At 41.4% G+C, this 27,439-nt stretch overlaps 2 protein-coding genes across 5 annotated transcripts; both read left to right on the forward strand.

Annotated features, from left to right (window-relative positions):
- The first annotated feature begins 1,257 nt into the window (after positions 1 to 1,257).
- LOC117255743 (nocturnin-like) lies at positions 1,258 to 27,279 on the forward strand. 4 transcript variants are annotated; one of them, XM_033624903.2, is made up of 6 exons: positions 1,258 to 1,399; positions 8,326 to 8,596; positions 23,616 to 23,746; positions 23,853 to 24,027; positions 25,978 to 26,309; positions 26,395 to 27,279. In XM_033624903.2, exons 3-6 carry the CDS (start codon positions 23,624 to 23,626, stop codon positions 26,905 to 26,907), a joined length of 1,143 nt encoding a protein of 380 aa, XP_033480794.1. In that variant the 5' UTR covers positions 1,258 to 1,399; positions 8,326 to 8,596; positions 23,616 to 23,623; the 3' UTR covers positions 26,908 to 27,279. The 4 variants fall into 4 exon arrangements, with proteins under 4 accessions (XP_033480794.1, XP_078019649.1, XP_033480792.1 ...); XM_078163523.1 differs by lacking the exons at positions 1,258 to 1,399; positions 8,326 to 8,596 and adding an exon at positions 20,304 to 20,723 and having other exon boundaries at positions 23,859 to 24,027; XM_033624901.2 differs by lacking the exons at positions 1,258 to 1,399; positions 8,326 to 8,596 and adding an exon at positions 20,325 to 20,723.
- Positions 1,407 to 5,647, forward strand: ccdc175 (coiled-coil domain containing 175). Its single transcript, XM_033624900.2, has one exon. It carries the CDS (start codon positions 1,822 to 1,824, stop codon positions 4,009 to 4,011), a length of 2,190 nt encoding a protein of 729 aa, XP_033480791.1. The 5' UTR covers positions 1,407 to 1,821; the 3' UTR covers positions 4,012 to 5,647.
- Positions 27,280 to 27,439: the final 160 nt, after the last annotated feature.

A 27,439-nucleotide genomic window follows, 5' to 3' on the forward strand; every position in this document is an offset into this window, starting at 1 on the left:
AAACAGCAAATGTGGGACACATGTAGCTATATTTCAAAATACTGGTCGGTCATGTTCCTGGGACTCTAACCAAAATATAATGTACAGCCATTTGTATACATTAGTCTGCTTCCACTGTACCTGATGGTCACTTAAAGACAACACTGTACATACAAACAGCAGAGATTCAAAACAGACAACCAGAGGAGAGGAAGGACAAAAGCTTTATCAAAACAGTGGACCATTTTCATAGAAACTTCAGGAGAAATTAAAATTGTCAGAATACTTTATCTCACTCTCTCAAGTAAAAGTTTTCATTGAGCTCTTGCAGTTTTCCAATATAAAAATACACATTAAATCTGCCAACTAAACTATGTGACAGCAAATCTTACACTAGCTGGTGATGGGCGAAATGAATGAACAAATCTTTCTGAATCACTCTTTTTAGTGTTGGATATGTACCATGTCAGCCTTTCGAACGTTTGAGTGTTCATGAATCCCTAATATGTTGTAATTTAGTGCAGCAAAAGCACTGCGTGAACGAGCTAAGACTGATTAAATCAGACTTGGGTCGACTTCCACCAGCCAAGGCCAATGTGGCATTCTTATGCTCCTTAGATGGATGCTACAAAAAAGGTGTTGTTTTTTATCGCTCAGAGCATTAAAGCAACGTGTTGATAATGAAGAGCAAATGAAACACATCACGTGAGCCACAAATCATGCTCGGGAACTCATTTTTAAGATTATTCCTACACCATATAAGAAGGTAACTAAGACATCTGCTACTTATTTACAAAGCATTTACAAAATAACAGAGGGTCGGGGGAGCAGTTAATAAAAAAGAGTAAAACAATAATATTTATCAGATTACAACAAAAAGATAAAGGCAAAGTTATCTGCCTAATTTCCATTGAATTGCCTGTTTTCAACCTTTCAACGTTTGCTTTGCTCACTCACTTTTGCCAAGAGGCAAATCCAGTTGCAGCTGCCCTGCACAGGTCAAGTGTACACAGAGGCATCTCTAGGGTTTGAAGACATTCAGGGCTTAGCCCAGACTTCTCTCACTCTCTGGCACTTTTTTTGATAACCAAGCTCTATTGTGATGAGTTTTTAATGCATTCTGGCATCTTATTTACATTCAAAGTACACCCCCTCTGGCCCATAGCAGAGCCACATTTAATGAATACTCCACCAATACAAGCGCCCACTTTTTAAAAACTTTACTTACTTACTTACTTACTTACTTACGTGAAATCTCCCAAACTGGCAACGCGGGGCTTCGCGTTTCCTGCTGCTGCCACTACAGACAGGCGTTAGTCATCATACCGGATGAGTCTAACTTGTGTTTCCAGCTCATACACACGTCATTGGAAGCCGAGGTTGTTTCAGATGTCTGTTCGTGTGTTGGTACATATTTCAGGTAAGCACCAATCCTGAACTGATGAGATTCCAACATTAATATCCCGGTGTTTTATAGGACAGAGGTCGCGATGGGCTACCTCTTAGGACCACACATCTTTCATGCTTCTTTATGCAGGCCACACGACTTGTCTGTTTTATCACAGTTTCTTGCGGTGAGCAACAACTCTAGTGACGACAGTTGCTGGGTTTCACTTACTGACTATTAGATTAAAGACAGTCGCTGCGTAAAACATTATGACCTCGCGGACTTGCCGTAGCATGCCGTCTTCCTTCCGGTGGGGCAGCTGTTGCCATGGTGACTCCATGTACAAGTTATCGGTAGTGGCAGCTAACTGAGCTTCAAACTGCAGACACACCTTGAAGCACAAGACCAACATAGACTAAAAATTTAAAAAAAAAAAAAAAACATACGGGAAAAAAATGGCGTCTTGCCTGGTCCCCGATTCCCCGGCCGTTATGGTGGCCCTCGAGCATTTGAAGGAGCTGGACAAGCAGCTCAAAGAGGAAGGGATACCATTCTCACCTGAAGCCAGCCTCCACCTGATGGGGATAACATCTGCTATCACTGAACTGGAGGCGGACCACCGTGCAGCTTATGAACATTTAGAAGTGGAAACCATAGAAAACAGCAAGCTAAGACACCAAATCAACAATATAAGAGATAGAATGAGCCAGAATATCATGGCTGATGTTGCAGCAGCCCGGGCATCTAAAGCTGAGGAGATAGAGCAGCTGCACAAAAACCTCAACACAGTTTCTCAGCTTCAAGAAGCCACTGAGAAGAGGCAGGAAGCCTTCTTGAGCCAGAACAAAGTACTGCATCCAGAGCGAGAACAGATGAAGGCTGAACATGAAGAGATCATTGCTGCTCAGAATGAGCAAATCACCTTAAAGTATGGCTTACAGATGCAGCTGGATCAGTCTCTGCATCAGATAGAGGACCTGAAGTCCTGCATTGCTGCTGTCGAAGAGGATAAATTAACGCTGCAGCAAAAGATGGTGTTGGAGAGAGAGACTTTCACTGTGAAAAAAGACAGCCTGTCAAGAGAGGTGGACCAGGAGAAAATTACGCAGCAGAAGCAAGCAATCAGGAGGAGCAGAAAAGAGTTAGACAGACTTAATGACAAGAAACGAGAAACCAGTGACCATCTGGGTGAGCTCATGATTGTCATGACTAAGTTGGAGAGCAATATACAAAAACTGGCAGCATCTCGGTGCCAGTATGAGACACAGCTACAGGGGGAGAATCAACAGAGAGAAATGCTGAAAAAGGAGTTTTGTGAATTAGGGGAAACCTTGAGTGTTGCTGTCCAGCATCTTAAAGAGGAAATTGCAACACTGGAGGGTAAAATAGAGGAGGGACGAACATCAAGACTGGTCTGTCTGGACACCCTGGCTCAGATCTATGAGATATTCAAGCAACAGCAAGATGAAGAGAATGAAGTTAGGGCAGAGCATTCCCACATCTCACAGCAGCTGGAGCGATCCAAGCTGCAGCTGGAGGAGTGTGTTTCCTCCATAGTCAAACACAGTAAGGAGATCAAAGAGATGGACAAGCAGAATAAAGAACTCCTGGAAGTTGACACCATCACAAAGCGTGTGTTTCAGAGGAATCAGGAGGAGCTGTGCGATAACATGGATACAGAGAAGAAGAACATTAGCAATTTTGAGGAGGAGAAGAAGTGGCTAACAAGGCTTTTGGAGGAGGAGAAGAGGAAGCAGGAGGAGCACGTGGCAAAGATGACCTCTGAAATCAGCATCACCTGGAGGAGATACGAGGAACTTCGACAAGAGGAAACTGCACTCCGAAAGCGTCAGCCCAAGAGCACAAGTGCTGACTTGCTGATGAGCCATGTGACCCAGTGTGAGGTGGAGTTCAGACAAAGAGAGACTGAACACCATGAGGAAATGGATCAGTGCATTGCAGAGACCGAGAGCATCATGAGGAGCTACGAGGTGAAGCAGAGGGAGGTGGAGGACAAAGAGGAGATGCTGAAGGAGGTGGAAGCAAAGTGGAATGAAGAGCAATCCAGGCACCAGAGACTGACAACGCTGACCTACGAGCTGAGGACGACGAGGGAGGATCTGGAGCTGCGGATTCAGGGGCTAAAGGAGAAAACTGTCTCTCTGCTTCAGCCCATAGAGGAAATGAAGGCTGAGCTGGAGGACATGCGAGGATGTTACATGGACTTGCTAGACAAACAGGCCTCAGAGCTGAGAACTGTAGAGATGAGCATCTATGACAATAGCATGAAACCGGAGCAGGTCAGCATGGAGAACAGCAGGCTGCATCTACATATCACACAGATGACAGAGGATGTTAGCAGAGCCAGGAGGAACAAAGACAGATACTGGCAGGAGGTTCACCAGTTCAGGAAGGACATAAAGGTCTTATTTGAGAGCTTACAGGAAGCATGGAAAGAGGATTCATTGGTAACTCAGGACTGTAAGAGCAGAGATAGTGTTCTGTTGGTGTCGTTTAGGGCCATGATGAATGACCTGCAGACCAGGAGACTACAGTTAGGGAAGTTCAGCACACTCCTTCTCCAACAAATGTTAAACTTCAGCAAACGACTGGGGGATAAAACAACTAAAGAACAGCAGTGCTGAGTTGAACTGTTGTGTCTATGGGAATGTAATGCATGGAATACTTAAAGTTTATATGAATTTGCAATAACAAAAAAGTAATAAAGCTCACAGCAACAACACAATGGTATAAAGTGATGTCTGGCCCAAAATAGGGTACCAGGTGGCTTGGTGACCATTTTCTTAATCACAGTGAAAACAAATTGATTTACCTACCAGTGGGCATGTTCCATAGTTCAAGAGTTTATTTTTAATGCAGGTTCATAAAAATACAATACAGTTTGAACACAACTCTTCTGGGTAGCCTTCAGTAAAAGGTATCCAAACTGGGACATAATCATCCTTTTAATTTCTCTTCATATTGACGTGATTTGAGTAATCATGTCATGAACATTTAAATAGATGCAGTATTAGCTTTAATACAAAGATTTAGTGTAGACATTTTTTTCACTTATACTTTTAATTGATTTGTCCACAGAATAAAGTACATTCTCACATGAAACAAATCCCATCTAATCCATCATGATATTTCCAAATTTTTTGTTTCAGCCACATTTGCTGGATTTCCTCTCTAGAGTCCTTAATCAATACATTTTGAAACCAAAACTCCAGTAGCATGTCTCAAGTAAAGGTAAAAATTGGTCAGGTCTGAATTCCCAAACAACCCACCAAACCACTTTTCCTCTCCTCCAGGATGTCACAATGCAGGGTAAATAGAATTCAAGTGCAATTTTCAATAATTAAAACAAATAAATTGTCCTGGTTGTAGTGTACCTTATCCTATTGTTTGTATTTTCAGCAGAAAATGCTTGAACATATATGTAAAACAAAAAACTTTGGAAACATAACAAAAGAAACAGATGAACAGAGCCTGCGGGAGTAAACAAGTCCAACTTCTACCTAGACAGCGTTATTGTCTATATTGTTGTCTTTTTGTAAATAGTTTAACCATTTTCCCAGTTTTTTTTTTTTTTTCAAACTGTACTTCATCTGTACCCTGTATGTAAGATTCTCCCTCTCCTGAATATCATCTATGATGGTCAGCCATTGTTTGTGATTTGGAGCGTCCATCTTCAGCCAGTTCTTTGTAATTGCTTCCTTTCCAGTGGCAAGAAGGATCTTGACCAAACAGTGATCTCTCTTGTGCACCGTTCACTCCATGTGTTCCAAGTACAGTACAAGACATGTTTGTGGGATTTTATCACCCAAGACCTCACAAAGAACAAAATGAATACCATCCCAGAAAGGTTGTATTTTCATGTAACTCCACAAAATGTGTGTGTGGTTTGGTTCCATGTCCTTGCATAATCTCCAGCATGGTTGTTGAATCGTTCTTTGTTTACTTTTAATTTTAGGTGCAATAAAATACAGAATCTGGCTCTTCCAAATAAACTCTCTCCACCCTTATGATTGTGTCGTGTTCAGGTGACATTTCCACACGTCATACCACATCCTTTTTGGGATTTCCTCACCCAGTTCTTTTTCCCATTTGATTTTTACATATAATGTTGTGTCATGTTTAGAGTCATCAGACAATGGTGCAGGATTGACACTGTTCTGGATGTAGCCTTACTATATGCTTGTACCAACATCTTAATGATTGGGTGACTTTCCTTCTCTCCTTTCTTGTTTTTGTTGTTGTTGTAATGATCCCTCATCTGAAAGTATCTAATTCAGTCCTGAATACTACTTGATATGTGTTTTTTTTTTAATTCTTAAAAGCTTATCATTTCACACTTATTAATTACTCTGCATATGGCTGTTATGCCCCTTTCTGCCCATTGCTTAAATCTGGTGTCAGTTCTTCCTGGTTCAAATTTGGTTCAAATGCAATCCATCTTAATAGACCAAGTTAATTTACCAATTTTAGTTGTTTTCCAGTAGAGTACCAAGTTTGTACTGAAAGTTGAGGATGATTTATCTGGGAGGTTGACCTGCACCAGAGCTCTGTGGGTGCGTTGTATCCGGAAATCCGCATTTATTAAGAGTTCCTCGCAGAGCCATTTATCCATGAACTGTGCCATCGAATCCCACTTTGACTCTGCTCCCTCCTGTGCACTATATAGCCATGGGTTGTTCCTTCTGGACCTTGCATCTAGTCTAATTTGTCCATCAATCCTTGCTGCTCTGTCATTAATTACTGCAGTGCACAGTTAGCTTCGGAGCTCCATGCTTCAACTTCCCCAGTGCAAGTTAAAGCAGCATCCATCTTTTCTCCCTGCTCTCCTATCATTGTAGTTATTTTAGCAAATTTGTGGTCAATGTCATCTTGTCAGCTCTGACAATTCATTCCTCATTCTGGTCATAATCTCGTCTTTGACCAATTTCAGGTCTGATTTCAGTTCGTTTTGCAAGGTCTGAATCTGTTTGCTAATGCCATCCAGGCTGGTTTGGGATAACGCCGTGGCATCATTAGCTTCAGGTGGTAGCATACTCCGTCGGTCGGGTGGCTTATTTCCTTACCTTGATTTTCCAGGATTTTCTTGGTGTTTGTTTTAGTTGTACCTCCACTGATTCTCTGTGTTTTTTTAAGGCCCTTCTGTGTATGTTTGTCGAGTTTTGGCGGAGTAAATTGTGTTGGCGTCATTGTGTTGTGTGATCAAACTGCACATTTTAGAGTGTCCTTTTATTGTGACCATCCTAAGCACACCTTGATATGCCACACCTGTCAAGAGAATGGAATATCATGGAAAAGGTGAAGTGCTCACTAACACAGATTTTTTAACACATTTGTGACCAAAATGTGAGAGAAATGTTTCTGTTGATTGCAGAAAAAAAGTCTTAGATCTTTGACTTAAATCTGTGAATCTGAGCAAAAACAAAAGTGTTGTCTTTTTGTTCAATATTTTTTTTCTTTTCTACTTTTCCTTATCAAAAGGCCCTTTTCACAGAGGACATTTTGTCCCAGTAGGAAAAGCACAGGTGTACATAATACAATGAATGATGGCTGGATTCCATTTGGCTGCTTCAGTTTGAGGGCTCTGGTGTTGTGCTTGCTTGGACAACTAAACAGAACAGATCCACTGCTAATGTTAGTGGTACACCTGTGTTTTTACCAGTCAAAGTCGCTGCTGTAAAAATTGCCCGTGTGATCATTTACTAAGGAATCTCTTAGTCTATGCTCAGTTGGTTTTGTAATATTGACACAGAAATTCAACTACAGTAAATCACAGTTTGGAATGTAGTTAATAAGCTGAATAGCAATTAGCAGTAGCTTTTCACAGATGACATTTGTTAGCATTGAAAATCTGACAATAATAAGGCAGCTGACAGAGATTAAACAACTTGAGTCACTTCTTGAATGGAGGCCTTGTGTGGAATATGTGTGCTGTGGTTCCAGTATGGTGCATGTAGAATAAGCATAAAATGTTGGTAGAGATTGCTACCGACTATTTTAACCAGAAAAGAAAGGAAAAGCATGATGGAGATGGGTTTGCATTTTTGAGGGCATATAGCCCAATAGCAAATGGCACTTTTATTAATCTAATGTGAGATCTTTGAACGCAGGTGTAGTTATGAGGTGGCAATCTGAATCATTTGCAAGGTCCCCCACAGGCCCCAGTGCTACCACACTGCCTGCACTGTGACGCCCCTGTGTGGTTCTCTCCTCCAACGTGCTCACCTAAAAGTGTTGCTAACCAATTTCCAAAGTTAAATGTTCACTTCCTGTGCAGTGCAGTTCTTAATTTCAAATGCTGTTGTCATGTTAGTGGTGACATTTTTTGGGAAAATCAAAATGATTTGGCAATTACTGCATTTTACCCACCTATGGTTGATCTTAGTAAGTAAATTCAAACTTTTGGGTGTTTTCTCCACTTTTCCATCATTACTTTTAAGCTTCTGTCATATATGTTGTACACTTCTTCCACACACTGGTGTAAAAAAATAAATGAAAAGAACAGCAGCAACAACAACTAAAGTCCCTCTTTTGACTGTTTCCTTTTATTATGGGAACCTCTACTGTCAGTGTGATGTGTATATATTTACCAACTTACCATCTATTTGTTGCACTTGAGAATGCACAGTAACTCCACTAATTTCCACCAATTATGTAAGCCAAATGTCACTCACTGTCTTTTGGTCCTGCTTTTTCCTATTGCGAATATATTTGTTTGATAAGGGCTTTTTTTAGTGTATCAGCCCAAAGATCATTTCAAAATAAAATGGTGAATTTAAAAGAAATAATTAATTGGCAATTTTGAAGAAAAAAATATTAAAATTTAAAATGTGGGCAGTCACTTTTTTGCTGCCTGTTGCGTTCATCAGATGCCATATTTATTTTTGATGAGTACAATAAAGCTCAGGGAATAACTACCATCACTTTTTCTTTCTCTTCAGATGTTATGAGGTTTGACCTCTGCTTCCTGTTTGGCTCTCACCAGCAGATGGCAGAGGGGACCGGTTTCTCTCCACTGTGACCTTGCCTTGCAGCTAAAGGGTCAAACAACCACCCACTTCCCACTGAACAAAAACAAGCATACGCATGCATAGAGGTACATTCCCACCGTCTGCGACACATATTAGGACCACATAAGAACAGTGGAAAAACAAGGCAGCAGCTGCACAAGTGGAGCTGAAGGGAAATCAACATCTAATTCCACTAAAGAAGGTAAGTTTTCAGTATGGTCAGTCTGTTACAATATATTTGATACTGGCTTTTGCTTGTAAGCAACTTTTAATGAGCTCTCTGGTATTGTGTCTGCGTGGGAAAGATGCTGTAACACAACTCTTCTGATGAGGAAATTTTGTGCCCAAACAGTGGTTTATCAGTACATTTTGCTGTGTCAACTATCTTGTTACCTTAAGTTGAAGAACACATGCTGCTGTAAATCTGAAAAGGCTCTTTGAGTTATGTAATGTTTTATCATTTGCACACATCTGAAAAGTCAACATTTTGAAGACACAAGCTTTTCACTGGACTATTTCTGAACCAGTTTTTATATTGACTTAAGTCATATGTAATAAAGTTTTTTGTCTTTTGCAGTAATTTTTGGAGAACCAAAACCTTCTCTGGTCTCCAAAAGATGACTTAACCCATTACAGTGGTTACAGTGGCACCAGTTCTCATGAATTTTAACACTGACCCCTCACAGCTGAAATACAACGGGACGCCCTCATATTTAAAAGGGCACCCCACTGATTTTAAATGTAAGGGCTAATTTATGCATAAAGTTAGGTATGTATACAGAGACAGACATGGATGGAGCCTTCTGTCTGTACTCTGTGTTTATTTAGTCCGTATTTGTGCACATTTTCTGAAAACTTACGAATACAGATGAAATGGAGCAGTACCACTAGATATCATGGGGGCAGTGAAGCATAGTTCAAGCCAGATACGATGATAGGAGAGGAAGAATACATTTAAATAATGGCAGAACAGAAAGAATTGTTAAAGGGAAATTTCGGTTTATTTCAGCCCGTCTCCTATCGTCCTAAATTTGTTTCAAGTGACTAGTGACATAGAAATAATAGTTAGCATGTTAGCCGTTAGCCTAGATACAGCCGGGGCACATAGTAGCGTCAGACCTGTTAAAACATAAGTGAACAGGCATACCGTCAAGTGCAAAGTTAGTCCACTAAACAAGCTTTTTTTCCACAAAGACCGCCTCATATCGTTAGAATAAATGTCAGAGAACATATAGAAAACAACATGTAAACGTGTTGTCTTATCTTACCGGTGTGTTACCATGTTTGTTTATCCCTCTAGCTCTGCTTTGCAAAGCACGGCCAAAATATATCTCGCCAGCTCTAGATAAAGCCCAGCTGGATACTAACGTTACTCCAGGTAGAGCTGTCTCGTCCTCGGTCACATCCAGACCTTGAAAATAAGGCTCCAACCGGTCCCATTCCTTGCAACAGAGGCATTCCTCACAGGTACACCACCAATCTCCAGAGCTACGCAGCCTTGCAGCAGCCAGTCGTCCTCTACCTGTTGCGCCTCTCTCTCTCTACTCCTCCGTTCTTCAATTTCACGAAGCTCTTCGTCAGTGTATTCTTCCAGCTGTTGCTACTTGTTCAGGCACGCTATGAGATCGCTGCTTATTCTCGCGATATTTCGGCCGCGCTTTGGAAAGCAGAGCTAGATGATAAACAAACATGGCAGCACACCGGTAAGGTAAGACAACACGTTTACATGTCATTTTCTATATGTTCTCTGACATTTATCCTAACGATATGAGGCAGTCTTTGAGGAAAAAAACTTGTTTAGTGGACTAACTTTGCACTTTAAGTATGCCCTTTGACTTATGTTTTAACAGGTCTGACGCTACTAATGCGCCCCGACTGTATCTAGGCTAACGGCTAACATGCTAACTATTACTTTTATGTCACTAGTCACTTGAAACAAATTTAGGACGATAGGAGACGGGTTGTAATAAACCGAAATTTCCCTTTAATATAGTAAAAAAAAAAAAAATCTGTCTACCTGTCATGTATTTAGTGGCCTCACAGACCACTGCAGTCTACAGCACTACCTCCGTTTAAAGGTAGGGGACAGTGGGGCATAACGTTAGTTATGACTAAATGTTATCAAAACTGTTTGAGATTGTTTTTTCTGTTTTATTTTAACAATATGCACATCTCCGCTACAAATAAACAGTTGGTGTTTTCACAGCATTACAACTAACCCCGCTGTTTTGGAAATTTATCAAGGCCAGCCGACCCTTGCTGGGAGATGGTTACATAGTTCAAAGCGGTGCTATGTTTTAGGCAACAAGACAGTTATTATGATGGTATATGGTTGGATTTGATGATTTACATAGACTGCTCAGTAATTGAAAAACAAGTATGACAAAGAAATTTATTTAAATTGGCCGAAAACACTCTGTCACTGTTTGGCAGTATTGTTGTCAACTGAAGCACGAAAGGATCAATCCTGTGCAACAACTTAAAAAGTCTGTTACACTTTACCCTGTGTTCGGTTGTGCCCCACTCTCCTCAACGTTATTTGACCTCCACCTCCATCGCTGTATTTTTTGTTGTGTGAAACGTTTCACTCTGCCCTCTTGCACCATCTATTGGCTGTATCTGTGCCATCATAAAGGATGCATAGAAGTATAAGGGCAGTCATGTTACAATGTTTGAAATGGACGTATCTATTTTTGTCCATAAAAGGAGAATAAATTAGCCTGAAGGATCATTTTACTGGTAATGAGGAGCTCTACCCAGCCTGAGAAAACAGTTGTATAATCTGAGAAAATAATTCCAGTGATGTCATCAAGGCTAAATTGGACTGGGCCGCAAATGTAAAAAAGATAGCCTGCATTACAAATTTGGGGTTTACAGGACAGGAACAGTCAAATAAAGGATGCTGTTGAATTGTATAATAGGATCCAGTGTTTCCAACATTTTAGCCATACTAGGGACTTATTGTGAGGACTAATAATCTCATGTCAGTCTGAAGCTTGGGTGTGTTGGGTGTCCCAGTAGCTCATAGTTGTTATATCTCAGAGAAATGGGAAGCTGTTGCTCATGACAGTTTTTTCTGCACTTTCTCTAAAGTACTTGAAGAGTCCTGAAATTCTAGGGAACAGACAGTACTGTTGACACTGATATTTACAGGCCAGACAGGCCAAAGCAGAGTTAAAGGTGTTGCTTGCAGTACTTCTGTATGTTCAGGAGTCAGCAAAGTCAAAGTCATTAAAGACATTCTTCACTTATATATGCCCATAAAATCATAGTTATAATAACAATAAACCATCATCAGTTTTGTGATCAGGTGACTGTAAATAGGGCATTGAAGCATATCACTATAGGAGTTATAGCAGGTTCCCATCTTTTGTTTTGGTTTGTGGTTGCAGGGCGATGCTTTTGTTTGTATTTGAAACAGAGATCAGGACAAGTCTCAAGTCTACAGCTCTGATATTTGGTAATAAGTATGTTTCCGATGGAAGAATGACATGTACTTTGCATTATGTGACAAAGGAGTCAGAATGCTTTTAGCTAAAACGATTCTCTCACTGTAACATATATTGTCTCACATTGTACCATGAGAATCTGCCACTATCTTTTCTATTGCAAAGTGTGTATGTGGTTTGAGGGTCTCTCTCTCTCTCTCTCTGTCTCTCTCTCTCTCTCTCTCTCTCTCTCTCTCTCTTTCTGTTGTAATATGAGTTCACTCAGTTTTGCAGTGGAGGAGGCTGCCAGTCTAAAGGTCAGAGAGTAAAGGAGCAATTTCATGCTACAAACAAGACTACATATATGATGCCAACTTCAGGGTCTGCAAGATATCACACATATACTCAGACATGCATCTGGACATGCCTTAGTTTAAGATTTAAGAAAATATTGAAATGAAATGTCAATTTTGGAGGACTGTTTTTAGTGAAGGTTCTTTACAATTAAAATTGGCTTTAATAAATTTCAAAGTGCACTGTTAATATATAATTCAGGTTATGGTTTCACTTCCAGTCTTGACTTGCAGTGTATAACAAATGTAAAGAGCTTTAAAGGGACAGTTCTCTCCAAAATCAAAAATACACAGTTTTCCTCTTACCTGTAGTGTAGTGTTGAGGATATCAGCTGTAGAGATGTCTGCCTTCTCTCCAGTATAATGGAATTAGATGGCGCTTGGCTTGTGATGCTCAAAGCACCAATACAATACATATGGAAAACTCAATGGCGATGTCTCTTTACAAAAATCATGACCCGGTTACTCAAGATAATCCACAGGCCTTGTGAGCAGTTTCATAGAAACTGAAACATAGAAGTTTTTTCTTTTTACCAAACTACACCCACTATCTGTATCACTGTGCAGAAGGAAGGGTGCATCTGCTGCTAGCTCACCTAGCCCACCAAATTAGCTAACTTTACAGCTCAGCCGAGAATGCCAAATGTTTACATGTCGTGCTGTCACAATCACAAGCCTCTCATAGGGATAGGTTACGAAATCTGGTATTAAACTGGTACCGCAGCTACATTTTGTAAGACTACAGTATTGATAAGCTCTGATATTATAGGTTCTTTTATTGGTAGTTGTGATTGTTAAAATATTAGCAATATCTGTCCATAAAATCATCCATGAGTAAATACACACTTCCTTCTGAGGTCTAAAATGGTTGGCAGGTGTAGTTTGGTTCAAAGAAAAGTTCCTACTAGGGATGTCCCGGTCTGATGTCAAAGATCAGTGCAATCAAGGCATGTTTTAACTGATCGGTATTGGCTATATAGAGCCCAACCGATCCTTTGTTTTACATCTGTTGTCACACAGGTGTTTTTACTCATGAAAGCTTTCACGTACAGCAAAGTGGAGTGCAGCCTTTGTCAACTCTCCTTCACTCCACTGATCTCCTGTGTGTAAAAGCAGAGCCTGAGCCCTGCCCGCAGTGAAACACCACACGCCATAAGCGAAAATGCAGTAGGAGACTGTTTATTTCAGTTATTTACCAAAGTCATGAGCACTCGTTTCATTTCAGCTGAGCGTGAGAGTCTCTTGTATTTTTCTTTAAACTATGACATATGGAGTTTTACCGCCCTGCTTGGAAGAGAGACGGACAGTGGTGTACAACTGACCACAACTTAACACTCTCACCACGCCGCTCTAAGTGCAACAAAAGCCAGTAAGAGTAATTTATTAATGCAGCCTAATCTGGGAAAACGATGGTCAGACAAAAGTAAATTCTCAACTGAATATTGTTCATTCAGGTAACTCAGACAAGGCTGAGCCGAATCAACACTGGAGAATGCTCTGTTCAAGGAACAGAGTCATCCCTAGAGACAGCGATAAGGCAAAAAAAAAGATTAAAGGGAGGGTTTGTCATTTTATACTTTGTTATATCCTAATACATAGATACATAAATAATAGGTTAATAAATACATTTTTTTTTCAAAAACATTGTGGATGTTCGGATGCAGGGATTTTTTTTTCTAAATGCATTACAGAGCTATTAAATCGTTAAGCATTGGCCATACATTGGATTGAAGTACTTGAAGTGTGCACTGTGCAGCTGTATTATTTGGGAAAATAGAAGTATCAGATCAGGACTCAGTATCGACAAACTTATTAATAAATTGCAGGAAGCCATAATCATAATCGAGAATGATATTCAATTAATTGCACAGCCCTAATATTGGCGCTTTCACAAAATGTTCACACACTGAGATTTCTGATAAATAATCATACCTAATGTGGATATAATGACTAAGTGGGTAAAGGCAAAACTCAAACAGCTAGAACAGTCTGGTAAATACAGAAAATTACATCACCTTACTGTAATGCAGCCTTTAACCAAGAAAAGACAACACTTCACAGTATTCACAATTTGAGACAATATCCAGTCTTATGTCACAGTATCGATATAATATCAATATTTTGCCCAGCCCTATGCACGCATGCAGATGAAGCAGCAACCTCTGAGGCCGAAAAAATGAAGCCAACACTGCATGGCCAAAAACTGCAGTTCCTCTAATGGCCACTTAAGGCTGGCTTCAAACAGGGCCGTCCCCGCCTGTCCTTATAATAACAGGGTTTTTTTTAAAGCATTTTCAGAGCCAATATTGGCGTAATATCAAACAAGTAGCCAACTAAAAATTCTTTGCTGGTGCAAAGTTTTCTTTCTTAAATACGTCAGAGCCAGTCAGGAAGATTTAGAGGGCAACAACAAGGTCGATGAGGATCAAACAGGCTTACCTGATTGTAAGGACACTGATCAACAAAAAGAATATATTACTGATGAGGCAGACACCCCATTACTGTTAGCATCCGATAGAGACCACTGGGCACCCGGCAGCTTCAGCATCAGGTGAGGGAGAGCTATGTGTAATGTGGTCTGTTTAATGTCCTTGTGCATTTGAAATGATACGTATCCTCACCATAAAAGATGTTCAGATTGTTCTGCTCCATGCTGCAGGAAAGGGGCCCACTCAGAGTTAGCTTAAGAAATATAATTTTATTTTTCTGCTGCTTAAAACCAACCTGTTTGTAGAAATCATGTATACCAGCCTCAGACTGGCAGCTGTCATGATGTGTTGTGACTTGTGATAACTGTTTAGAGACTACGCACATCTATAGACATTAGTCACCGCTCCTAAAGTCAACAGAGCTCTTAGTACTTTATCACAGTGCTGTGTGCTCGTCTGTGTGCTGACACAGTGACGTCAAAGCAGTGCAGTGGAATATGAAAACATTTGCACCTTCACTCCATTCTGTTGCATTAAGGGATCCAGATAGAGAGGAATAATTACCAGCTGCAAATATGTTGTGACTGCTGGTATTATTTTCACTTTGTTAGTCTGTATGTGTGTCATTATGGCAAAATATGGTCCTTGTGTCACCTGTTGTATCGGGAACTAGGCCTACCACAGAAGCCGTTTTAAGTATTTTACCAGGTGTTTATATGTCTGTCTGACTGTCTGTCTGTCTGTCTGTGGACAGAATTTGTCAATGTGATAATGTTGCAACCATGCAAGATGAAGTCACAAAACTTTACGGGGTTCAGAGTTCAGAGATGGCTGTAGTCCGAGCAAGTTGCTAGAAATGGAGGGGTAAAAAGTAGGGAAGGGGCCATTGCCCCCCTCCCCCACTCTATGCCCCTGGCTCATGAAACTTTACAGGCGTGTAACTGAGATCACAATGGTCACCAAGTTCGAAGATGGATGGGTCCAAGCAAGGGGGCTAGAGGAAGGGGGGTAGAAAGTAGGGAAGAGGCCTTTGGCCCCCTGCTTTACACTCCTAGCCAACATTCGATTTAAGCTGCAGATCGCTGTATCCTGGCTGAAGTGATCCAATTGTAAGATGGCTTTGTCTTTTCTCATAAATCATGAGAATTATTTAGCACACGAAGTACACACGTGCAGCAATTAATGTTAATGTTTAAAGGGCCAGTGTGTAAAACGGGTTGAAAACAGTGACATCAGTGGTCAAATTCTAGATTGCAGGGCTCACTCGCTCACCCCTCCCGTCGGGTAAATGACGGTGGCCTCATAGGAACAAAAAGCCTTGCGCACGAGTTTTTCAGGAGTAGGTCTATCTAGTGAGAAGGTGAATATTTATTTAGAAATCTAAACCATGTTACGATATTGTAATGAATCCCTCTCGAGCAGGAGACCAGAGGAGCGTTCGGGAAAAAGGCCAGTTTATTTGAGCACTCCAAAAACTCCAGTAACACTCCAGGGGGTAAAAGACTCCGTCCCAAACTCTGACTCTTCTAGCGTAACACACACAGTCCATACACACATACTCGTTTACCATACCGAGTGGGGACCCCCTCCCCTCTCTGCTCTGCCAATCTCCAGCCCGCACACTGACTGACAGCGTAGCCGGTAAACAGAGCTCAGCTGTTTATTTAGACTAGCAATATCTCCGGACTATAGTAGCTGCAATGGACGACTTTGAACGCGATTTTGAAGAGTTTCTTGTAGCGGACACAGACCCAGAGCCATACCTGTTTGAGCCGGAGCACACAGATGAGGAACTCCATGTGTTTGATGCTGTGCGGGCGAGAAGAGAGGCTGAATGCACAGAATGGGATTCGGTGCTACTGCTGCCATTGTTGGGGAGATATCACCAGGAGGAAAAGCGCCGCAGAGAGTGCATCACAAGGACTGAAGTTGCGTCTTCTTTTCCTCGCAGATGACGGTTCGGGTTCATTCTCTCCTGTTGCGTGGTAAGTGTGGTCCATTCGCAAACTTTATAACTAAAAAAACTTTTCACTACTCTCTATCGACGAACTACTAACACTCTCTGCTGTTTCCTCCTCCTTCTTCCTTCCTTCCGCTGTCTTCGTTGGTTTATTTATACACGCAAAACGCGTTCTCTGGCTGGCTGGATTGTCCGCTTGGTCTGCCTTACATACATGGCGGTGCAAGATGGCGACCTCTCTAAAGCAAGGACCTTGCTATACATATATATATAAAAGCATAATTATAAGGCTACGAAAACCAAACAAATTTTATTTTATAGCGATTATACACTTATATAATCATATTAATGGGGTTTTTTTTAAATTCAGATTCAGATTCAGATTGACAATAAACCATGCCAAATATTACACACTGGCCCTTTGAAGATGAACAAGTGGATGTTTCACAGATATCTCTGCAGAATGCGGATTTAGACTCAGACACTGTTTGCTGCAACTTTTGCATTTTTAATCAACATGTTGAGGGGATCCTGAAATGATAAACTGAAAAAAAAAAAAAAAAAATCTCATCTCTGCATTTTTTCATGTGATTAGTGGAATTTACTTCCACTAAGTCTAAAGCAACACCTCTGTGAGGCTATTTTGAGCTAAATGAACATCAGCATGCTCAGGATACTGATGACACGCTGATGTTCATCAGGTATAATGATTACCATGATCAACATCTTGGCTTGGCATGTTAGCATGCTAACATTTGCTAGTTATTCCTAAACACAAAGTGCAGCTGATACAGATGGGAATGTCATTAGTTCTGTGGGTATTTAATCATAAATCAGTTGAAATTTTGACTCATGATGGTGCAGGATTAAAAGTAAAGGCATCACCAATGTTATTACAGTTTATCCTGAGGGAGAAAATGGACTTAGGTATAAAATTTCATGACAATTCATCCAGTATAGTTAGGAAAATACTTAAGATCAAAATGGCAGACCGATTGACATTGCTATGCCTAAAACCACAGCCCATGCTGCTTACGAGGTCAAAAAGTCAGGAAACTGTTTAAATAAAGAATTTTTTATTTCTACCCCTTTTCACAGTTTGATAGTCTGTGGGTAGTAACTCAGTTAAAGAGCAGTGTATCCTTTAGATACATTTATATAATTATATGTCGCAGAAATGTATTTTCTTAAATCCAGGGTCATGGGAAACCTGGAAAAGTCAGGGAATTTCACAATCTCATTTTCCAGGTCTGGAAAAGTAATGGAATTAGTAACAATCATAAAAAGTTTGGAAAAGTCATTTGACAATTAATTAATAATTGATCTTATGTAGATAACCTTCCACATCTAAGCCTACGTTCTTACAGTTAAGGTCAAAATTATTTCCCCCGAGGAACTATGAAACATGTCCCTAAAAATTCTGCCCAGTGTATGCATTATTTATAAATCTTAATATAGTAAAACATTCATCAGTGTCAAGGCCCCTATGCGGTACATTTTGTAATGTAAAATAAATCTTCAGGTCTATTTTGTACCAAATGTAGTGAAAATGGAGGTGGTCGAAATTATTAGCACCCATATGATTTTTTTTTTCTTTGCATTTAAAGGTCATCACCTGAGAACATTTGAAACATGGGCATGAGTTCTGGGAGTCTGTCCTTTGGTTTGATGAGACTAGGGCTGACCTTCGAATCCATATTTGGACATTCGAAGCTTCGGAGCTCAGAACGAATATAATTCGAAGCATTCAACGACGACGACGGGGGGGGGGGGGACGGAGGTCCGCGCGGACTAAAAGCGGATGTCCGCAAGCCCTGTGCGCGCAAAGCTCAGATTTTACGACTCCGCTCCGCGCCCCAGTGTCACTCAAAAGACTGCTCGGCATGTATTTTTCACATCCCCATGACAGAGACGCGCAAGAATTGGGGGTAATGTAGTGTTTCACGGACATGTTTATAGGAAACTACAACGCGGAAGTGCGCTCAACGCTCCGCTTATAGTGCGCCCGAGTCTGTGAGCACCTTAAATTAAAACCCTCGGCGCACACTGCAGCACAATCAAACAGATGCGCAGCTCAGAGCATCAGAAGTGTCTCTGACACCAGACTCAGAGCGGCTCTGAGTGCGCTCGTGGCTCGTTGACGGGGTTAGTGTTGCGTTTTAGGCCTCCCCCAAAAAAACGGGGGAAAAAAAGCGCCGAAGCTTCGAATTTTTTTTTCACAATCGAATCCCGTACCATCGAACGAAGCTTCGAAGCTTCGAATTTTTTGGGTCAGCCCTAGATGAGACCAAACTTGAGCTGTTTGGGCACATGGATGTTGCTTTTTTTCTGGCATAGGAAGGGAGAGGCCACAGTTAAGCATGGTGGTGGGAGCATAATGCTGTGGGGCTGTTTTGCTGCTTCAGGCACAGGAAACCTTGTCCAGGTGCATTGGATCATGAAGAAAGAAGATTATGTTGACATTTTGTAAAGAAATCTGCTGCCAGTCTAGCTTTAGGTCACTGTTGGGTCTTCCAGCAAGACAATGATCTAAAGCATACATCAAAATTGGTCCAAAACTTCTCTGAAGGAAACCAAAATCAAAGTCCTGGAGTCGCCCACTCAGAGCCACATTTCAGTCCTTTTGAGAACCTGTGGTGGGCGGTCAAGATTAATGTCAATGCTCAAAAACCACACAAGGTCCCTCAACAGACATGTCCCTCAACAGGCGTGTGCCAACCTAGTTAGGAACTACCATAAGATGTTGATGTCATTTGTGAGTCAGAAAGGTTACAGTATTGACTATTAATTGTTAGAGGGCGAATAATTTGGGCCTTGTCATTTTTGTCTTTTTCTTGTTTCAATTCAGCTTATCAGTGAAATATTTTAATCAAGCTTAGTGAAGATTTTCTCTTCGTTTTTTTGGAAGCAGTTAAACTATAAACACTTTTGGTTATGGTCATTTCCATGGAAAGGTTAAAGGTTTTGTTTGATGTCATAAAGGGGGCTAATAATTTTGACCAAAACTGTATGTTGCTGCATTGTTTTCAGACTTGCATCCTGAAATGAGTTTATAATCAAATGAATAAAGAATACACTCACAGTATAATCTGTTCCATTTTCCCTGAAAGCCAGTGCCAGACTCATATTCGTAAGAGGTTGTATGACTGTGCCCATAGTTTGGAGTTTTTTATGTTAATATGAACATAATCAACTATTAGAGATTTGAAAAGGTTGCTGATTCATTTTCACACAATAATTAAGACTTGGATTAAAGTATACTGTGCAGTTCTGTTCATGTTATATGCCGTGAACGGTCGATTATGGGTCCTTTAAAAAAGTCATGGAAAAGTTTTGAAAATGTGTGGGAACCCTGTGAATCGTTCAAGCCACAAACCACATGAACTGCAGCTTCTTATTCAGTGAATAATTTTGATACAAGCCCAAACTATAGTTTGGAAAAGTACAGTGTACTACTGCACATGGAAAATAACACTGACATCACAATTTACCGTCACTAATGTTATCAAACTGACCTGGGTGCTGTTACAACATGCAGACTGAGGAAGTTATTGTTGCAAAACACACACAGACCCACACACTCGCTCAGCTCAGCGCATAGTCATGCTGTCATTGTGGTGCCGTTGTAACTGTTTAAACTGTAAACCATTAAAATGTACTTATTCTCTGTTCTCAGCCTGACTTATAGTTACCTTGGTGACTCTAGTATTATGTTTTTGCCAGTGTTTGAGATGAGGGTGTGACAACCTCTACATAAGTCCCTACAATTATGTATCAGAAATATATCAGCCACAGTCAAGCTTGTGTGTATGTGACTGTGAGAGAGCATAGTGTATTCCTCTCTCCCTCACCACCACGTGACCTGTAATACTCCATATGGCCCGCTGACGTCTGTACTTCCTAATCTCTGTCTCCCTGTCTCTCTCTACCTCGCTGAGGCTTTACAGGCAGCAGTGCTCAGCGAGAAGTCAGATTTGTGCCTTCACTTTGACAAAAAAAACACCTGTCACTGTCTCCTGTTGGACTGAACACACTTTCAGTTCAGCCAGGAAGCTTAATCAGCTGACAGCAATATACAGTATCTGTTAAAGGGAGGTGTTAAGGACAATTTACTCAAGTGTGGAGTGGACATAGCTGTGGACAGTGATGGACACTATGGGTAAGAGTCAGCTATTCTTGATTTTTCTGTAGTTGAGGCCATGTTTATAGTACTGCACAGATAGGCCTGGTGTCATTTTGAATATACAGAATCAAAGATCAGGGCAACAGTGATGTTCTGTGTCTGATGGTGCTGTGGAGCAGAGAGCGTGGGTTTAATCACCATATTCAGACAGGCTGGTGCTGGCATGTATATGGACAGACATGGACCCGTGTCATTATTAACATTACTGTTTGACGGAGCACAAAGGTCTGTCCATGTTTATCTGAATGCACCAGGGTGTATGTTAAGTGACCCTTGGCACTTAAGTCCTGTTACCACTCAGTCACACAGAACTAGACAGATCCTAAACATCGGTGGTAGGAACAATATCTGTTTCCTCCTTTTATAGTCATATAGTTCTGGTCTACAGGAGCCAGGGAGAAGTTAGTCACCAGAATTTGTTTGACAGAGCAGAGGTCAGTCTCAGTTTTATGTAAGTGTAAGTGTGCATTACTTTGTTTGAGAAATGACTGACGTCTATGCAAAAAAATTGATTGGGTGAAATATACCTGTTTCTAGAAAATGTGAGCACCAACCTGAATGAGATTATACAAATATTTGTTTTTGTTTTGTTGTTATTGAAGTGTTCTTGCTGAAAATGAAAGATGAAAACACGTGAAGACCTAAAGCTCAAGTGTTTTTAGTATTACTGTTTATTGTCTGCTACAGCTGGAAGTTAACAACTATGGGTCAGTTTGCACTTTGCCTTAATTTGCTGCAGTTCAGAGTTCTCACAAACAGCACAGAGTTAAATACTAATGCAGGCATAAATTGCATGAACAGATGGTTTTCTTTTTGTAACCAGCTAAGAGTCTTTCAGTCTCTTTTGAGGTCTTTCCACAGATATTTAAGGATGTTTTGGTCATGGGACAGTGATGGCCATGGCAAAACCTTCAGCTTGTGCCTCTTGAAGTAGTCCATTGTGGATTTTGAGGTGTGTTTAGGATCATTGTCCTGTTTTGTAGAAGCCCATCTTCTCTTCATCTTCAGCTTTTTTACTGATGGTGTGATGTTTGCTTCCAGAATTTGTTGAAATCTAACCGAATCCATTCTTCCCTCAACCTGTGAAATGTTCCCGTGCCACGGGCTGCAACACAAGCCCAAAGCATGATCGATCCACCCCTGTGTACAGCAGTTGGATAGGTGTTCTGTTTATGAATGACTGCACCTTTTTTTCTCCAAACATACTTTTGCTCACTGCGTCCAAAAAGTTCTATCTTGACTTCATCACTCCACAAGACTTGTTTCCATAAAGCATCAGGCTTGTTTGAATGTTTGCTTTGCAGACTTCTGACGCTGACTTTGGTGGTGAGGACACAGGAAAGGTTTTCTTCTGATGACTCTTCCATGAAGGTCATATTTATACAGGTGTCGCTGCACTGTAGAGCAGTGCCCCACCACTCCAGAATCTGATAAATCTTCCTGCAGGTCTTTTGCAGTCAAAGGGGGGTTAGATTTGCCTTTCTAACAATCCTATGAGCAGCTCTGTCAGAAAGGAAAGTTTTCTTCATCTTCCAGACCTCAGCTTGACCTCCAAAGTTCCTGTTAACTGCCATTTCTTAATAACATTACAAACTGAAGAAAGAACTACCTGAAAACACTTTGCTACCATGTCTCTCTCTCTGTCTCATTGTGTCATACGGATTACTGTTAATTTATCATGTTAATCTGTTCTGTACGACATCTATTGATTGTCTGTCCGTCCTGGAAGAGGGATCCCTCCTCAGTTGCTCTTCCTCAGCTTTCTACCATTTTTTCCCCCATTCCCCAAGGACAGTGGGATGTCGTATGCTGTAAAGCCCTGTGAGGCAAATTGTGATTTGTGATATTGGGCTTTATAAATAAAATTGATTGACTGATTATAGCTTTCTCCTGTTTTGTGGGTTATTTTAGTTTTCAGAGTGCTAGGCAGCTGTTAAGATGAGCCCATGACTGCTGATTGCTGGGACAAGGGTTCAGGAGTATTTATCAAGCTTTGAAATTTGCATTACCTGGCCTTTCCTAACAATGATTTTGAACACGTAATAGCCCTAACAAGCTAATTATGGTCTGCAACCCTGGTAAAAGTTGTCTGAGAGCTCAAATGTCTTGGGGTGCCCAAACTTTTGCATGAATTTTTTTTTACTCTCAAACTGTACGAAACAAAAATAATACACTGATCTTGCTTAAAATGTTGAAAACCATGTTTCACTTAATGTTCATGCCTTTTGGAAATCAGCTCGTCCTCTACTCACTAAACTATTCTCAGTAAAGGAAATTTTGACCAGGGGTGCCCAAACTTGTGCATGCCACTATATATAGTGACAATATGTGCTGCTCCCAAGTGGCCAAAAAAATTGTTAAAGCAGGTGTAAACTGTGTTGCCAGCTGTGGCAAACAATTTATTTTAGGTTCATTATCTTTTAATACCCAGTGTCGGTCTGTGGTAGTCATTGGGAAGCATCAGTCTTAATCCCAGGTCTCAGTAATGATTTAGTTCACATGTGAGTGGACAGATGTTGAAGGGGACTAATAGTGAGCTGCAACCACGAAGCAGAAGCACTTCAGCCACCGTGTGAATTAAAAAAACAGGGATTTGTCAGGCTTCTCCACATGACTTGGCTGCTGAGACAGTGGAGCCTGTTAGGGGTGCTCACTCCCTCATCTCATAATGTAACACAAACACAGTAAATAGAAAACAGCACCACCTGCTTACCAGAAGTATTCTGGCCATTCATTTACAGATGTGTCTAAAAATAACTCTCAGCTCCAGTTACTGCACCACAGATGTGTCGTTAAAATGACAAATATTAATGTTTTATTTTTCTCCAGCTTCACACCATCACCATCTTTGTATTTTTTTCCAATCAGTGTGTCCGATGGGTGGTGGGGCCACCAGGCTGTACGGCACCCTGACTCAGACCCTCAGCAGCAGCTCTCCTCTCCCCCTCCCTCCATCTCACCAGCTTGCAGTCACAAACCTGGATCCAGCTTTCTGTCAGGTGACCCCCCCCTCATCTGTTCACTTTATCAATTCAAAAATGCAGCAGATATGTATAGTCATTTACCTCCTGAGGTGAAATAAAGGGTATCATGTCTGTCCAACAGGAGCAGAAGGTGTCCCCCGTATGTGCCCCTGATCCAGTGGAGCTGCTTCGACAGTGTGAGGAGGCCCTCAGGGACCGACAGCCTCGCTTCCACAGAAAGTTCACTCACATCAGTGATGGAGACAGCACCCCAAGCAGCCCCATCAGGGTGATGCAGTGGAACATCCTGGCCCAAGGTAGGCTACTTCTAGCCCTTCTAATATCACATCACATCACAGTGGATTGTATGCCTTGATATATCCAGTGACACATTAGCTTCCAAACAGTTGTATAAAAAAGTTTATTTGGGATACAATGAGATATGATGACACAAGTGGCTTTCAAACTCTGTGCTGATCCTTATTCCTAGTGTTTAAATAAATAGTTCAATTGATATCAGGTCTCAAACTTCCCTGCTTTCTTTTATGTTTGTGCAAGTCAAAGCTAATAATAATAATAACTAATCAACCTAATCAAACCGATAAAATTAATATGTGTAACCTGAAAGAGGTCACCCGTATTGACAAACCCACAAATAATTATCTACGGACCCTATCTAGGTATAGCTGCAGCTGGAGCAGCTACGTGACCTGCCAACCATAACCTCCAAGTCAGCCCGCAATCAGCGCCCTTTGCTTTTTGGTCAAGAAGCGGAACCCCTGAAGAAAATGCTAAGTTAGTGTTTCGCTAACGGTAACATATTAGGACCCAGACACACCAAACCGACTTCGTTGCACATGAACACAAAAGTTGCACATAAACATACTGCAAAGACTTCAGCTGATGGTCAACCAGTATGTACGTACGTTCTGCGCCTGCGTGAGATGAAATTACTCTCCACACCAGCAGACAGCAGTCGTCTGTTATCGTCATTCAAAGAGGTAAACGGAAAGACCATGTTGATGGAGTTAGCCAGTTAGCACAAGAACAGAGCATATTTACCATACCCCAGTGATCAATAACACTAAACATCAGAAAACGTTTCTGCTGAAGAGCTCACTCCCTCCTGACTTAAGCTCTTTGTTTACTTTCCTCACCTCTGTTGCTCTTCTCATGCGCTGAGCTGAACTGGCAATCACAGTGATTTCATTCATTGACGGGTTCTGCCATCATAGTTGCTGATACAGCATGATGAATCAGCCAAAAAAACACATCTCATCAAATAGGGCAGCAGAAGCTAGTCGAACGCTGACCATCCCTCAATGTTGGGAGTGAGACCGAAAAACAAACTTGTTACGTAAGGTCAGATTATATTTTTTTAGCCATTGAGCTCTTTAGCAGAAATGTTTCCTGATGGTTTGTGTTATTGATCACTGGCGCACAGTAAGCTGTTCTTTCAACATTGGATTGGGTTGTTAATGTGCTAATTAACCTCATGAAGGTCTTCCAGTTTCCCGTTTTGAATGACGAATACAGACAACCACTTTCTCCTGGTGTGGAGAGTTATTTCCTCTCATGCAGGTGCAGAACATCTTTCTTTGCGGTGTGTTCATGTGCAACTTTTTGTCTGAGACAGCGACGTGAGGCAACGCAGCACGGGGCCTTCCTTACTGCTAGTTCTGTGAAGTTGGTTTGGCGTGTCAGGGCCTTTAGGTTAAAAGAGAGGTGGTTAAGATTAGGGGAAGGCTAATGGTAAGGGCAACATCTTGTTTCTTATAAGGTGAATCAGGTCTTCATTTACAATAAATTATAAAATGTGTTATTGCTAAATTATTTTTAATTACACCATGTTGTAGCGGGGTTCAGATAACCATCGCGCTGTGTTTGTCTTGTACTAATGGCGGGCGTGGTCTGTTGGTGTGTGTAATGTAAGCTACACATGGAATGTGTCTGCAGCTATACATGTCTCCCAGACTCAGCAGCTTTATGGAGCATTTTAGCCTCTCTGTTGGGGTTGTATGGCCCACACTGTAAGTGTTTTTGGCAGTTTATTACAGACAAATCTCTCATAAAGCCAATGTACACTACCTGCCCAGCACCAAACTGTAGACATAGTTAGCAATTAGTTAAGCTAGCTAGTGGAGGTAATTGGAAAAACTAGCAAAATAAAACCCCTATCATGCAAACATAAACTATGGAGCATTGTTCAGTCACACAAGGTTAACTGTCTACTAAAATCTGATGTCCCTCTTTCTTCTGTCCTTCAGCTCTCGGCGAAGGACTTGACAATTTTGTCCAGTGTCCCCCAGAGGCCCTCAGCTGGTCCCGCAGGAAATACCTTATCTTAGAGGAGATCCTCACCTACCAACCTCATATCCTGTGTCTGCAGGAAGTTGACCACTACTATGACACCCTCCAGCCAGTTCTGGCAGGCCTGGGTTACAGTAGCAACTTTTGCCCTAAACCCTGGTCACCGTGCCTGGATGTGGAGGGCAACAACGGCCCTGATGGCTGCGCTCTGTTCTTCGATCAGTCACGGTTCGAGCTCCAGGATAGCGTGAACATACGGCTCTCTGCAATGAGGATTCCAACCAATCAGGTGGGTAGAATCTGTGTAAAGCCACACTTGGACAAACACAAAAGCTATTCAAAAACATCTCTAACAGGCTGCTTTCTTGCAAAAGGTTGCCGTCGTGATGATGCTGCGTTGTCGGAGCACACAGAGATGCGTGTGTGTGGCAGTGACACACCTGAAGGCTCGTTCTGGGTGGGAGTGGCTCCGCAACGCCCAGGGCTCCGACCTCCTGCGACACCTCCAGAATCTGGTCCAGAAACACTCCAGTGATCCTGGGGCTGCCCCCAGCTCTGACATTCCTTTGCTAATATGTGGAGATTTCAACGCAATCCCAACTGAGGAGGTGTACCAACGTTTCAGCGCATCACCTCTGGGTTTGGACTCAGCCTATAAGAAACTCAGTCCGGACAGTTTGACTGAACCACAATACACAACATGGAAGATTCGGCCAACAGGAGAATGTTGTGCCACTCTGGACTACATCTGGTACAGCCAGGACACACTTAGAGTGGACGCAGTTTTGGACATGCCCACTGAGGAACAGATTGGGCCAAACAGGCTTCCATCCTTTGGCTATCCATCTGATCATCTCTCTTTGGTTTGTGACTTCAGCTTTAAGTAGGAGAAGTGAGAGGGAAATAATGATCCAGCGCAGAGGAACAGGCTGAGCTAAGAAGAGACGGAGTCGACATCGGCTCCTGGTTGGCTTCACTCAAGGAGAAGGCCTGCAGATGAGATGCCAAGAGATGGAAGCTAGCTTCTGACTGGATGGAAAAGTCAGATAACTTATGATGAAGGTGCAGAGCAACAGCATCGTCTACCTCCCCAAAGTCTAATATTATGCGTGTGTTTCCTGCACAATGTTACTGATCTGTACCTTCATCTGTACTCAAACACAAACCATACAGTCAAACTAATGAATGGATTGGAAAATTTTTTGTCTAAATATATACATATATATAAATATATGCAAGAATAAAGTGTTTTTGCTCCACATGTGTGGCTTATATTTGATGACTGCTGTTTCTGAAGTACAGTTTTCTGCATAATTACTCTTTAATCTCTTTAACTACACTCTCGTTAGTTTGCTAATTACTTGGTGGTTTGGGAATTAAAGAGTTGTTCACATAAGTTACTAGGGATGCACAATAATA

Source organism: Epinephelus lanceolatus, chromosome 3 (genome assembly GCF_041903045.1).
Source record: "Epinephelus lanceolatus isolate andai-2023 chromosome 3, ASM4190304v1, whole genome shotgun sequence".
Lineage (NCBI taxonomy): Eukaryota > Metazoa > Chordata > Actinopteri > Perciformes > Serranidae > Epinephelus > Epinephelus lanceolatus.

What these genes read in the sequence shown, in the direction of transcription:
- ccdc175 (XM_033624900.2), top strand. Translation starts at nt 1,822, where the DNA reads ATGGCGTCTTGCCTGGTCCCCGATTCCCCGGCCGTTATGGTGGCCCTC.
- LOC117255743 (XM_033624901.2), top strand. An exon ending in TGGATCCAGCTTTCTGTCAG is followed by an intron (nt 23,747 to 23,852) that starts GTGACCCCCCCC and finishes TCTGTCCAACAG; the next exon opens with GAGCAGAAGGTGTCCCCCGT. An exon ending in GTGGAACATCCTGGCCCAAG is followed by an intron (nt 24,028 to 25,977) that starts GTAGGCTACTTC and finishes TCTGTCCTTCAG; the next exon opens with CTCTCGGCGAAGGACTTGAC.